Below are 14178 nucleotides of genomic sequence, written 5' to 3'. Positions count from 1 at the left end.
CCAGAGAAAGGTCTTCAGGACTCAGACCTTAGTTATAGATTACAAGAAGTTAATCACGTATGTCTTTAGATGAATGCATACTTACATGTAGACATATAGCTTAGAAGGTATATCAGCTCTGGAAAACTTTATAATTTTAAGTTGGTCTGATGATAATTTCCAGGCCTTCTCCCTGTAATCGGTCACAGAAATAAAAACTCTCTTCCTCCCCAGTTCATCTGCATCTTGTTATTGGGCTGTGAAAAATAGCAGCCCGACCCTCAGTTTGGTCCAGGAACACACTGACAGTCTGTTCATAGCCAGATAATGACCATAAATAGTTCTAAAAGTAACTTTGATAAGCAGGATTTAATGATTATAATTATACTTGGCTGCAAATAATGGGGACCAATTACTGGTTAAGAAAATCCCACTTTGGGAGGCCAAGGCAGCTGGATCACTTGAGCCCAGGAGTTCGAGACTAGTCTGGGCAACATGATGAAACCCTATCTCTACAAAAAAAGGTACAAAAGTTATCCAGGAATGGTGGCTTGTGCCTGTAGTCCCAGCTACTCAGGAGGCTGAGGAGGGAGGCGGAGGTTGGAGTGAACTGTGATTACACTACTGTGATTACACTCCAGCATGGGCTACAGAGCGAGTGAGACTCTGTCTCAAAAAAAAAAAAAAAAAAAAAAAAAGGAAAAGAAAGAAAAAGAAAATCCTTGATGCCATTTCAGCTCTGATAGTGACTCTTTCTGTGGTGGTGGGAACTTGGTGGCCTGACTCATTTTTCCCATATGGGTAAATGGAGGCTACATTAGTGATTCCAAATTCAACCAGAGAATAGAAGGCAGGATTTCTTGTTCCTTTAGGGAACAGAGAGGTCTTACCTTTAGATACGTGCTTCCTAATTAAAAAAAAATCATACTTATCCAAGACTTTAAACATGACAGATGTTGTGCTGAACCTTAGACCCAGTGAATTAGAATCCCAGTGCTTGAGCCCAAGTTTATGTATACTTTAAAACTCCACAGTTGTTTCTAATGTGCGTCACTGATTGAGAACTGCTGTGCCAGATGATTATCAAAGCCCTATTTAATTTGGCATAAGATCTCAAATAAGAATGGGGACTGGTGGCATCTATTTTTGCTTTTGAAATTGCTTTCCCTAAGGTCTTAATTTTGAAGCACTGCCTGAAAATCCTGTATTTTGCATTTCTTTTCCCTTTAACTCTCTTGAATAAACATCTTGAACTAAGCATCAGCAAAAAGAAGCAACGATGATTATTGTCTTTAGTCCCTGGAGTTTTGCCTTCACTTAAATTAGAGGAATTTCCTGATAGATTTATTTGTTATGTCACTTCACATTTTTATGTGAGGGAAGCTGGTTATGGGGTTCTTATCAGTGTACAATCTTTTCTATAGGACAAAGGCAATAAAAATCATCACCAGCACAAAAAACAACTCCATGAAGCTACAGCACAATGAAAATGTTGTCTTTAATCTTTCTCTTGGCCAAACAAATTCAAGTGTTTATTGTCTGTGTATTCTTTACTCAAAATAAAGAGAAGGTGTTCTACTTAGTCTTATGCCATAATCATTCAGAAGTATCAAAGAAAGCCTAGATGACAGTTTTAAATCAGAGTGATAGATGTTAATGTGGCTCTGAAAGAATTTAATTTCCTGATCCAGGAATTAAACATACTGAAGTCATTTGCTTGGACTATCTATTCTCTCCATGTGTTGACTTAAATGTAAGTACATTATTGAGTTTCCTACACCTTTTATAGAAGCAATAGATGCCAGTATCCATTAGAGGAGAAACGCAGGGCAGTGTGTCTAAGACGTTTTGGATAAATTCAGGAATGCTCTCACCAAGAGGTTCATGTACATTTCCCTTCTTACAGATAGGTAGAACTGTGTGACCACTTTTGGCCAATGAGCTGTGAGTGAAAGTGACTTGCCACTTCTGGGCTGGTATGAGTTCTCTTTGCCTCCCATAGGCACTAAGGATGTTCAGCTAATAGCGCCTCCATGAACCTGGGTCCCCAAGGGACTACATGCAGCAGGGCTCCCCACCTGCAATGGACACGTAGTGTGAGTGAAAAATTAACCTCTGTTCTATTGAGCCACTGAGATTGCAGTATAGCCTGCCTAGACTTGACCACTGCAGGCATTAAGAAGTATCAAAAAACATCCCAAGACAGGGGCTCCCTTGCTTTGTTTTCTTCAAAATGATCTGTGTTTGGAAGATCAAAGTCAAACTTGTGGGGAGAGGCATGGATGGGAGCAAGTATACAATTTATTTCACAGACTTTTTGGCCAGAGTTCTTTGATGCTTAATTAGAGAATAGCTATTTATTCAGAAATGTTAAAACTATTTTACAAATGTGCTGTATGTCCTTTCTTGATCATTGTTAATATTTCTCGGTAATAGCAGTCTCCATTATATCCTCAGAAGTGGCTGGAGTGAGGAGGGCATGGTGGCTCGCACCTGTAATCCCAGCACTTTGGGAGGTTGAGGTACCTGGATTGCTTGAGTCTAGGAGTTCGAGACCAGCCTGGGCAACAGGGAGAAATCCTATTTCTACAAAAAATACAAAAATTAGCTGGGCTGGTGGTGTACACCTATAGTTCCAGCTACTGTCGGGGCTGAGGTGGGAGGATTGCTTGAGCCCAGGAGGTTGAGGCTGCAATGACCCATGTTCACACCACTGCACTCAAGCCTGGGTGACAAAGTGAGATCCTGTCTAGAAAAACAAAAATAAACAAAAAAAGAGGTTGTTGGGATGTTTTGTTGACCAGAGCCTGAAGGAAAAATTGACCTGGTGGTGCTTGGTGCCAGTCTGGCTTCTACTTCTCCTTTTGGCAACTCCAACGATACTTTACGACCTCAGGAAGTCCGGAAGGACTGAGTATCTCACACTTATCTTCTTAGAAACTGCTTAAGCTTCCACACCCTCAGGACTACAGTTACAAAGACCTGCTAGGCTGGGGGAGGAGTTCTCTCCAGCTTTGCTCTGGTGAATAATCCTTTCAGAGCCTTTATGCCAGTCCAGGACCTTTAGCAACAGAAATTAATATACACCTTTCGACAATCCCTGCCTTCAATCTGCTTATGATCTACCTGAGGAAAAGGACATAAAAACAAGGGTAGAATAACAAAATGAGTGAATATGTACAGATAAATAAATGAGTGGTCAAAAAAGAAAGCCGTGGAGATTCCTACTCAAAACAGTGACTTCAGGCTGAGGGAAAGGAGAATTTGACCTATGTCTGAAGTGATAAGTCAACTTTTGACAGATGGAGGTGAGCATACAGACAAGTGGAATGGTATGTACAAGGGCATGGAATGGATATGCAGGAAGATTGGAATAAAGCAAGACCTGGGAGAAGTCGGTGAAAAGCCTGGAAAGATAGGCTGGGAGAAATGCCCCACAAGTGTTCCCAAAGCTGGAAGAGTCTACAGTGTTCCCAGCATGCTGTTAGCATTGCTGTAAACACACAAGTTAAGGGCAAGACTCTTGCCTAGAGAATTAATGTGCATATTGAGCACATTAAGCACTCTAAGAACTGAAATAGCTTCCTGAAACGCGTGGAGGAAAATGATCAGAAAAAGAAGGAAGCCAAAGAGAAAGGCACCTGGGTTCAACTGAAGTGCCAGCTTGCTCCACCCAGAGAAGCACACTTTGTGAGAACCAATGGGAAGGAGCCTGAGCTGCTGGAAGCTGTTCCCTTTGGATTCATGGCATAATAGGGGTTAAGAAGAATAAAAGACCTCTGGACTGTAAAAATGTTTCTCTTCATTGAGTAGAAGTGTGATGTCTCCTTTCCCAAAGAAATATTTAAAGCAAATTTTCATTCTGTCCTTATTCATTGTGTAATGTCTTTACTATTCAAATTTAATATATTTCTTGCTGAAAGATGTGAGGTGGCAACAAATTACTCAATTGGTTAGAAATTGGCTAGGTATTATTTATGAAATATTTGTACTGGTTTGAAGATAGTCCCTCTAAATCATCATGGAAGAAATAAAATAATTTACACACACACAAAAAAGATAGGTTGGGAGCAGACTGTGGAAAGCACTGGATATTGGACTAATGATCTAGAACTTTTAGCTTTTAGATATTTTCAGCATCTAGCCATGATTTATTTATTTATTTATTTATTTAAGACAGAGTCTCGTTCTGTCGCCCAGGCTGGAGTACAGTGATGTTATCCCCACTCATTGCAACCTCTGCCTCCCTGGTTCAAGCGACTCTCCTTGCCTCAGCCTCCCGAGTAGCTGGGATTACAGGAGCCCGCCACCATGCCCGGCTAATTTTTTTGTGTGTTTTTAGTAGAGACAGGGTTTTGCCATTTTGGCTATGCTGGTCTCGACCTCCTGACCTCTGGTGATCCACCCACCTCGGCCTCCCAAAGTGCTGGTATTACAGGCATGAGGCAGCACTCCAGCCTCATTATTTTTTTTAAGCATGGAGAGTATCATAATCCTAGTGGCGCTTAAGTAGCAGTAGTCTGTTGCCAGGAGCAAGGTTCATTGGACGGAAAGGACATGGAGGTGAGGATACTTTCACGGCAGACAGTGGTCATGTGTGGAGAAGCGGGGAGATAAGAAGGTTGTGATTACAAAAGGGGGTGCAAAGTGGGTTTCTGTAATGGCTGCCTCCTGGAAGGCAGTGTCACATGGAACCTCTTAGTCTCAGCACCTGGAGCTCCAGGAAGGAAAAATTTCAAGTCAGATAGAATTCTATATATACCATTTCTTTGGAACCTTCAGCCCTCAAGATTCCAACATCATGATCTGAATTTCAGCACAGTTGCCTTAGTCCTCATGTCACTATTTTGGTGCTGCCTGGGTGAAGCAGTAGAAGCCGGTGATGCAATCGCTCTCTTGTTAGGTGTGGTTCTCAGCGTTACAGACATTCTTGCTTGCTTGGGTGTATATGCACGAAAGAGAAATGGACAGATGTGACTTTGAAGGGCCTACTGAATCAAGCCTCACCCTGAAAGGCTTTGTGCTATTGAGGCTAAACCTGAGCTTTGGTGAAAGTTTCCAGGAATCAGTAAATAGGGGAGTTTTACATTTTTCATTGTTTCCATGAAATGGGAACAAAAAAAAAAAGAGTTTTCTTTACAACAAATAATGCACAGAAAAATGCAGCCTATAATTTGTATTTGCTGGTTAGAAAGGAGGTCAAGGAAGTAAGATGGCTGAAATTTACATAAGTAATATTTCATAGTTTTAGAATTCTCAAAGCACGTGAAATAGGAAGAAGGAAGTTCTCACCCAGAATCCTAGAAAATCACCACTATTCAGTTATAATCACTACTTCTTGAATCATTGAGGAGTCTTTTCTCCATATTTTGATTTGATTTTTGTTTTGTTATCTTCCAAGTTAATAGTGTATTTAGATATCAAATAGCCAAAAAGGGAAACTTTTATCTCTGGGGAAAAAACATTTAGAAAAATGTATTCAGTGTATCTAATACTGAAATGCAGGAAAGATTTAATGTAAAAAAACACACTATAGACATTAACATGGAAAAGATTTAACGTTAAAAAAGCACTTTATATCAACTGAGTAACATCCTCCTGATGAGAAACACTATATTAAATATAAACCCATTATGTTGTAAAAGAAAAAAAGGGTGGGGTGCAAAGCTGACGATATTGCATCAGTGATAATGGGAATGGTCAACGTGTTAGCTTGTAGAGAGTGCCAGGCACTATCAAAAGCATTCTATACTTTAACTTATTTAATTCCCATAGAAACCTGTGAGGAAGGTATTATTATTTGTATTTCACAGGTTTAAAAACACAAGGGAGTTTAAGTCACCTGCCCAAGCTCTCACAGGTGGTAAGATTTGGGGTGCTCTTTTTTTTTTTTTTTCCACATATAATGTGCATTTATTATTTTTTTTTCTTTTTTTTTTATTATACTTTAAGTTTTAGGGTACATGTGCACAATGTGCAGGTTAGTTACATATGTATACATGTGCCATACTGGTGTACTGCACCCACTAACTCGTCATCTAGCATTAGGTATATCTCCCAATGCTATCCCTCCCCCCTACCCCCACCCCACAACAGTCCCCAAAGTGAGATGTTCCCCTTCCTGTGTCCATGTGATCTCATTGTTCAATTCCCACCTATGAGTGAGAATATGCGGTGTTTGGTTTTTTGCTCTTGCGATAGTTTACTGAGAATGATGGTTTCCAATTTCATCCATGTCCCTACAAAGGACATGAACTCATCATTTTTTATGGCTGCATAGTATTCCATGGTGTATATGTGCCACATTTTCTTAATCCAGTCTATCATTGTTGGACATTTGGGTTGGTTCCAAGTCTTTGCTATTGTGAATAATGCCGCAATAAACATACGTGTGCATGTGTCTTTATAGCAGCATGATTTATAGTCCTTTGGGTACATACCCAGTAATGGGATGGCTGGGTCAAATGGTATTTCTAGTTCTAGGTCCCTGAGGAATCGCCACACTGACTTCCACAATGGTTGAACTAGTTTACAGTCCCACCAACAGTGTAAAAGTGTTCCTATTTCTCCACATCCTCTCCAGCACCTGTTGTTTCCTGACTTTTTAATGATTGCCATTCTAACTGGTGTGAGATGATATCTCATAGTGGTTTTGATTTGCATTTCTCTGATGGCCAGTGATGATGAGCATTTTTTCATGTGTTTTTTGGCTGCATAAATGTCTTCTTTTGAGAAGTGTCTGTTCATGTCCTTCGCCCACTTTTTGATGGGGTTGTTTGTTTTTTTCTTGTAAATTTGTTTGAGTTCATTGTAGATTCTGGATATTAGCCCTTTGTCAGATGAGTAGGTTGCGAAAATTTTCTCCCATGTTGTAGGTTGCCTGTTCACTCTGATGGTAGTTTCTTTTGCTGTGCAGAAGCTCTTTAGTTTAATTAGATCCCATTTGTCAATTTTGTCTTTTGTTGCCATTGCTTTTGGTGTTTTGGACATGAAGTCCTTGCCCACGCCTATGTCCTGAATGGTAATGCCTAGGTTTTCTTCTAGGGTTTTTATGGTTTTAGGTCTAATGTTTAAATCTTTAATCCATTGTGAATTGATTTTTGCATAAGGTGTAAGGAAGGGATCCAGTTTCAGCTTTCTCCATATGGCTAGCCAGTTTTCCCAGCACCATTTATTAAATAGGGAATCCTTTCCCCATTGCTTGTTTTTCTCAGGTTTGTCAAAGATCAGATAGTTGTAGGTATGCGGCATTATTTCTGAGGGCTCTGTTCTGTTCCATTGATCTATATCTCTGTTTTGGTACCAGTACCATGCTGTTTTGGTTACTGTAGCCTTGTAGTATAGTTTGAAGTCAGGTAGTGTGATGCCTCCAGCTTTGTTCTTTTGGCTTAGGATTGCCTTGGCGATGCGGGCTCTTTTTTGGTTCCATATGAACTTTAAAGTAGTTTTTTCCAATTCTGTGAAGAAAGTCATTGGTAGCTTGATGGGGATGGCATTGAATCTGTAAATTACCTTGGGCAGTATGGCCATTTTCACGATATTGATTCTTCCTACCCATGAGCATGGAATGTTCTTCCATTTGTTTGTATCTTCTTTTATTTCCTTGAGCAGTGGTTTGTAGTTCTCCTTGAAGAGGTCCTTCACATCCCTTGTAAGTTGGATTCCTAGGTATTTTATTCTCTTTGAAGCAATTGTGAATGGGAGTTCACTCATGATTTGGCTCTCTGTTTGTCTGTTGTTGGTGTATAAGAATGCTTGTGATTTTTGCGCATTGATTTTGTATCCTGAGACTTTGTTGAAGTTGCTTATCAGCTTAAGGAGATTTTGGGCTGAGACAATGGGGTTTTCTAGATAAACAATCATGTCGTCTGCAAACAGGGACAATTTGACTTCCTCTTTTCCTAATTGAATACCCTTTATTTCCTTCTCCTGCCTGATTGCCCTGGCCAGAACTTCCAACACTATGTTGAATAGGAGCGGTGAGAGAGGGCCTCCCTGTCTTGTGCCAGTTTTCAAAGGGAATGCTTCCAGTTTTTGCCCATTCAGTATGATATTGGCTGTGCGTTTGTCATAGATAGCTCTTATTATTTTGAGATACGTCCCATCAATACCTAATTTATTGAGAGTTTTTAGCATGAAGGGTTGTTGAATTTTGTCAAAGGCCTTTTCTGCATCTATTGAGATAATCATGTGGTTTTTGTCTTTGGCTCTGTTTATATGCTGGATTACATTTATTGATTTGCATATATTGAACCAGCCTTGCATCCCAGGGATGAAGCCCACTTGATCATGGTGGATAAGCTTTTTGATGTGCTGCTGGATTCGGTTTGCCAGTATTTTATTGAGGATTTTTGCATCAATGTTCATCAAGGATATTGGTCTAAAATTCTCTTTTTTGGTTGTGTCTCTGCCCGGCTTTGGTATCAGAGTGATGCTGGCCTCATAAAATGAGTTAGGGAGGATTCCCTCTTTTTCTATTGATTGGAATAGTTTCAGAAGGAATGGTACCAGTTCCTCCTTGTACCTCTGGTAGAATTCGGCTGTGAATCCATCTGGTCCTGGACTCTTTTTGGTTGGTAAACTATTGATTATTGCCACAATTTCAGCTCCTGTTATTGGTCTATTCAGAGATTCAACTTCTTCCTGGTTTAGTCTTGGGAGAGTGTATGTGTCGAGGAATCCATCCATTTCTTCTAGATTTTTTAGTTTATTTGCGTAGAGGTGTTTGTAGTATTCTCTGATGGTAGTTTGTATTTCTGTGGGATCAGTGGTGATATCCCCTTTATCATTTTTTATTGTGTCTATTTGATTCTTCTCTCTTTTTTTCTTTATTAGTCTTGCTAGCGGTCTATCAATTTTGTTGATCCTTTCAAAAAACCAGCTCCTGGATTCATTGATTTTTTGAAGGGTTTTTTGTGTCTCTATTTCCTTCAGTTCTGCTCTGATTTTAGTTATTTCTTGCCTTCTGCTAGCTTTTGAATGTGTTTGCTCTTGCTTTTCTAGTTCTTTTAATTGTGATGTTAGGGTGTCAATTTTGGATCTTTCCTGCTTTCTCTTGTGGGCATTTAGTGCTATAAATTTCCCTCTACACACTGCTTTGAATGCATCCCAGAGATTCTGGTATGTTGTGTCTTTGTTCTCGTTGGTTTCAAAGAACATCTTTATTTCTGCCTTCATTTCGTTATGTACCCAGTAGTCATTCAGGAGCAGGTTGTTCAGTTTCCATGTAGTTGAGCGGCTTTGAGTGAGATTTTTAATCCTGAGTTCCAGTTTGATTGCACTGTGGTCTGAGAGATAGTTTGTTATAATTTCTGTTCTTTTACATTTGCTGAGGAGAGCTTTACTTCCAACTATGTGGTCAATTTTGGAATAGGTGTGGTGTGGTGCAGTGCTGAAAAAAATGTATATTCTGTTGATTTGGGGTGGAGAGTTCTGTAGATGTCTATTAGGTCCACTTGGTGCAGAGCTGAGTTCAATTCCTGGGTATCCTTGTTGACTTTCTGTCTCGTTGATCTGTCTAATGTTGACAGTGGGGTGTTAAAGTCTCCCATTATTAATGTGTGGGAGTCTAAGTCTCTTTGTAGGTCACTCAGGACTTGCTTTATGAATCTGGGTGCTCCTGTATTGGGTGCATATATATTTAGGATAGTTAGCTCCTCTTGTTGAATTGATCCCTTTACCATTATGTAATGGCCTTGTTTGTCTCTTTTGATCTTTGTTGGTTTAAAGTCTGTTTTATCAGAGACTAGGATTGGAACCCCTGCCTTTTTTTGTTTTCCATTTGCTTGGTAGATCTTCCTCCATCCTTTTATTTTGAGCCTATGTGTGTCTCTGCACGTGAGATGGGTTTCCTGAATACAGCACACTGATGGGTCTTGGCTCTTTATCCAACTTGCCAGTCTGTGTCTTTTAATTGGAGAATTTAGTCCATTTATATTTAAAGTTAATATTGTTATGTGTGAATTTGATCCTGTCATTATGATGTTAGCTGGTGATTTTGCTCATTAGTTGATGCAGTTTCTTCCTAGTCTCGATGGTCTTTACATTTTGGCATGATTTTGCAGTGGCTGGTACCGGTTGTTCCTTTCCATGTTTAGCGCTTCCTTCAGGAGCTCTTTTAGGGCAGGCCTGGTGGTGACAAAATCTCTCAGCATTTGCTTGTCTGTAAAGTATTTTATTCCTCCTTCACTTATGAAGCTTAGTTTGGCTGGATATGAAATTCTGGGTTGAAAATTCTTTTCTTTAAGAATGTTGAATATTGGCCCCCACTCTCTTCTGGCTTGTAGGGTTTCTGCTGAGAAATCCGCTGTTAGTCTGATGGGCTTCCCTTTGAGGGTAACCCGACCTTTCTCTCTGGCTGCCCTTAACATTTTTTCCTTCATTTCAACTTTGGTGAATCTGACAATTATGTGTCTTGGAGTTGCTCTTCTCGAGGAGTATCTTTGTGGCGTTCTCTGTATTTCCTGAATCTGAACGTTGGCCTGCCTTGCTAGATTGGGGAAGTTCTCCTGGATAATATCCTGCAGAGTGTTTTCCAACTTGGTTCCATTCTCGCCATCACTTTCAGGTACACCAATCAGACGTAGATTTGGTCTTTTCACATAGTCCCATATTTCTTGGAGGCTTTGCTCATTTCTTTTTATTCTTTTTTCTCTAGACTTCCCTTCTTGCTTCATTTCATTCATTTCATCTTCCATTGCTGATACCCTTTCTTCCAGTTGATCGCATCGGCTCCTGAGGCTTCTGCATTCTTCACGTAGTTCTCGAGCCTTGGTTTTCAGCTCCATCAGCTCCTTTAAGCATTTCTCTGTGTTGGTTATTCTAGTTATACATTCTTCTAAATTTTTTTCAAAGTTTTCAACTTCTTTGCCTTTGGTTTGAATGTCCTCCCGTAGCTCAGAGTAATTTGATCGTCTGAAGCCTTCTTCTCTCAGCTCGTCAAAATCATTCTCCATCCAGCTTTGTTCCGTTGTTGGTGAGGAACTGCGTTCCTTTGGAGGAGGAGAGGTGCTCTGCGTTTTAGAGTTTCCAGTTTTTCTGTTCTGTTTTTTCCCCATCTTTGTGGTTTTATCTACTTTTGGTCTTTGATGATGGTGATGTACAGATGGGTTTTCGGTGTGGATGTCCTTTCTGTTTGTTAGTTTTCCTTCTAACAGACAGGACCCTCAGCTGCAGGTCTGTTGGAATACCCTGCCGTGTGAGGTGTCAGTGTGCCCCTGCTGGGGGGTGCCTCCCAGTTAGGCTGCTCGGGGGTCAGGGGTCAGGGACCCACTTGAGGAGGCAGTCTGCCTGTTCTCAGATCTCCAGCAGCGTGCTGGGAGAACCACTGCTCTCCTCAAAGCTGTCAGACAGGGACATTTAAGTCTGCAGAGGTTACTGCTGTCTTTTTGTTTGTCTGTGCCCTGCCCCCAGAGGTGGAGCCTACAGAGGCAGGCAGGCCTCCTTGAGCTGTGGTGGGCTCCACCGAGTTTGAGCTTTCTGGCTGCTTTGTTTACCTAAGCAAGCCTGGGCAATGGCGGGCGCCCCTCCCCCAGCCTCGCTGCCGCCTTGCAGTTTGATCTCAGACTGCTGTGCTAGCAATCAGCGAGATTCTGTGGGCGTAGGACCCTCCGAGCCAGGTGTGGGATGTAGTCTCGTGGTGCGCCGTTTTTTAAGCCCGTCTGAAAAGCGCAATATTCGGGTGGGAGTGACCCGATTTTCCAGGTGCGTCCGTCACCCCTTTCTTTGACTCGGAAAGGGAACTCCCTGACCCCTTGCGCTTCCCAGGTGAGGCAATGCCTCGCCCTGCTTCGGCTTGCGCACGGTGCACGCACCCACTGGCCTGCGCCCACTGTCTGGCACTCCCTAGTGAGATGAACCCGGTACCTCAGATGGAAATGCAGAAATCACCCGTCTTCTGCGTCGCTCACGCTGAGAGCTGTAGACCGGAGCTGTTCCTATTCGGCCATCTTGGCTCCTTCCAATCTGGGGTGCTCTTAAGTGACTGCCAGAGGTGCTCTTCAGTGACTGCCAAGGGATGGAACTGGAGAGCGATAGTAGAATCCAGACTTTTTGCTGAGCTTCTCTGCTGGGAGGAGAAGGGATGCTAAGCCTATTTTGGGTGAAACCTCCCCTTGGGAAGCTAGAGCATTGCCTTCCTTTTTCCTCAGATCACAATGCTGCTGGGTGGGACCTAGGGGGTGATGGGGCGGGAGCAAGGTAGGTCATAACCGGCATATCTTCTCTCTGACTGAGTTTGTTTTTAACTAGGACATCCTGAGACTTCAGTGAAATATGCTGATGGGAAACGAAGAGAATGAGTTTCGGTGCAGAAAGTCATCTGAGGTAGGTATTGCCATTTCCTAGCTGCGTATCATTGCACAAGTTACTTAACTTTGCTGAGGCTTTTTTTCCATGCCTGCAAAATGGAGATGATAATAATTCCTCCCTCTCCCTCAAAGGGCTGTTGTATTACAAGGGGTGAAGATGTAAAATACTCAGCATTCACATATAATAAGTACTGCTTTAGTGTTAGGTATTTCGTTATAACTCAATTAAATTTTGTTAAACATGTACTATTAGCCCAAGAAAAGGAAACTGGAAATTGGAAAAATGCTAGTGTAGCTACAAAAGAAAAATGCTAATATAACTGGAACCAGTTGAGACACATCTGATTTCCCTCCTCTGTTTGTCAAAGAAACTTTCAGCTCATGCTCTGGAGGTAATGAAAAGCTCATTATTATTTTCTCTTCTGCTTTGCAACTCTTCCTTTCAGGGGTTTGACCAAGGGAGAAAGCACAAGTTGCCTAATCTAAAACAGCATATTAATCGGTTGTCTTAGTGGCATTTCATGTTTTATTTTCCCAAGGGGATGGTTGCTGGAGCAGATGGACTGTCTGCACAGGCAGCCTCTGGGCCTTCTTACAGGAATGCATTTAACCTATGCTCATAATATACACACATTCACACAGTGTACCTATGCAAAATAAAGCTGCCAAGCTGCAAGTGCCTCTGTGCAATTAAAAACAGGTGATAAAAAAATACAGCAAAACAAATTCTCTATGCAAGAACTTCAATTCGTTATGATTGTAAGCCTCCAATCTCACTCTCAGCTAAAGGAGATAGCACATTATTGATCTCTGAAAACCACTTCCGCAATCTCTTTCCGAGCCGGCGGTTTTTTTTTTTTTTTTTCCAGTTGCAGAGATGCTTTCTTTCTTTCTAAAAGATGGCCACTTCCTTTCATTCAGTGTTTGTGCTTCTTCACATATCAATACAAGAGAAAAAAATATTTTAAACGTTATGTGTCTGAAAATGAGTCCGTGGCTGGCTGCTTTTTATTTACTTGCTGGTTCCAAGGTGCTTTTGTGGACTTTGAGCTCCACCCAGTGGCAATGTGTAGCCAAAAGCCTTAAAAAAAAAAAAAAAAGAGACATGATTCGGAGATGAAAGAAAATATCAGAAGCAATTAATTAGTTTCCTTTTAAATGACCTAGAGAACCTGGTGTTTCAAAAGCAAGAATATGACCAGATCATTGCAATCCAATCAACATCACTGTAATGCTGACCTTTTCTTCCTCCTTGCTTTTTCTTGCTTTGGTTCTTTTGTGCAGTTTTATTATTATGGTTGCTGCCATGTGTTTTAAAAAAAAAATGAGTTTTTGTGATGGTTTGTAATGCCTATTCCCTGAGGCTGTTAGAAATAGACATGTTAGTAGTTTAAAAGTGGATTGATAGCAATCTAATTCAAGTCCGCATGTTCCCACCACCACTCCATAGGGGTCTCTGAGATATGTGATGCTGCTCTACTGAGGAGAGAGCTGCCTTGTCTGCTTATTGTAACTGGGGCTGGCCACATAATTCTTCTCTGTTTTTAAATTCAGGGTACTGCTAACCTTGTCAGGCAAACTAAATTCGCATGTGTTATAGACGCTCACACACTGTTAGCTCACACCAAACTCACAAACAAGAGGGTCCTTTAGATGCTATCATTGCTTGTCCTGTGCCAAGTGCAACGTCAGGGAAATCCAACACAGGTCCTTCCTTTTACTCACATCAAATTTCATCCCGTTGGTTTTGGTCCCAGTGTTGTTGGGGACCACAGTGTTTTAGTCATTTGGTCTATCGTTATATCATGTAGAAATTTAATAATCATTTAGGCTGTGTTTCAAGCGATTGATAAACATTTGAATAAGACAGGGCTAATAAGTGCCATGGCAG

At 41.2% G+C, this 14178-nt stretch overlaps 1 protein-coding gene across 1 annotated transcript; it reads left to right on the top strand.

The window, feature by feature from the left end:
* The first annotated feature begins 306 nt into the window (after positions 1–306).
* On the top strand, positions 307–4956 carry LOC115934954 (small integral membrane protein 30). The gene is made up of 2 exons (XM_031012189.1): positions 307–328; positions 4802–4956. Exons 1-2 carry the CDS (start codon positions 307–309, stop codon positions 4954–4956), a joined length of 177 nt encoding a protein of 58 aa, XP_030868049.1.
* Positions 4957–14178: the final 9222 nt, after the last annotated feature.

This window comes from Gorilla gorilla, chromosome 5 (assembly GCF_029281585.2).
Source record: "Gorilla gorilla gorilla isolate KB3781 chromosome 5, NHGRI_mGorGor1-v2.1_pri, whole genome shotgun sequence".
NCBI classification, from domain to species: domain Eukaryota; kingdom Metazoa; phylum Chordata; class Mammalia; order Primates; family Hominidae; genus Gorilla; species Gorilla gorilla.
Note: the sequence above shows the minus strand (reverse complement) of the source record. Positions and strands in the feature narration are given on the sequence as shown.

Bases quoted from the DNA above. Each gene is read 5' to 3' on its own strand.
- LOC115934954 (XM_031012189.1), top strand. From the start codon at position 307: ATGACCATAAATAGTTCTAAAA. The intron at 329-4,801 runs GTAACTTTGATA...ATTTCAGCACAG, and splicing joins GACCATAAATAGTTCTAAAA to TTGCCTTAGTCCTCATGTCA.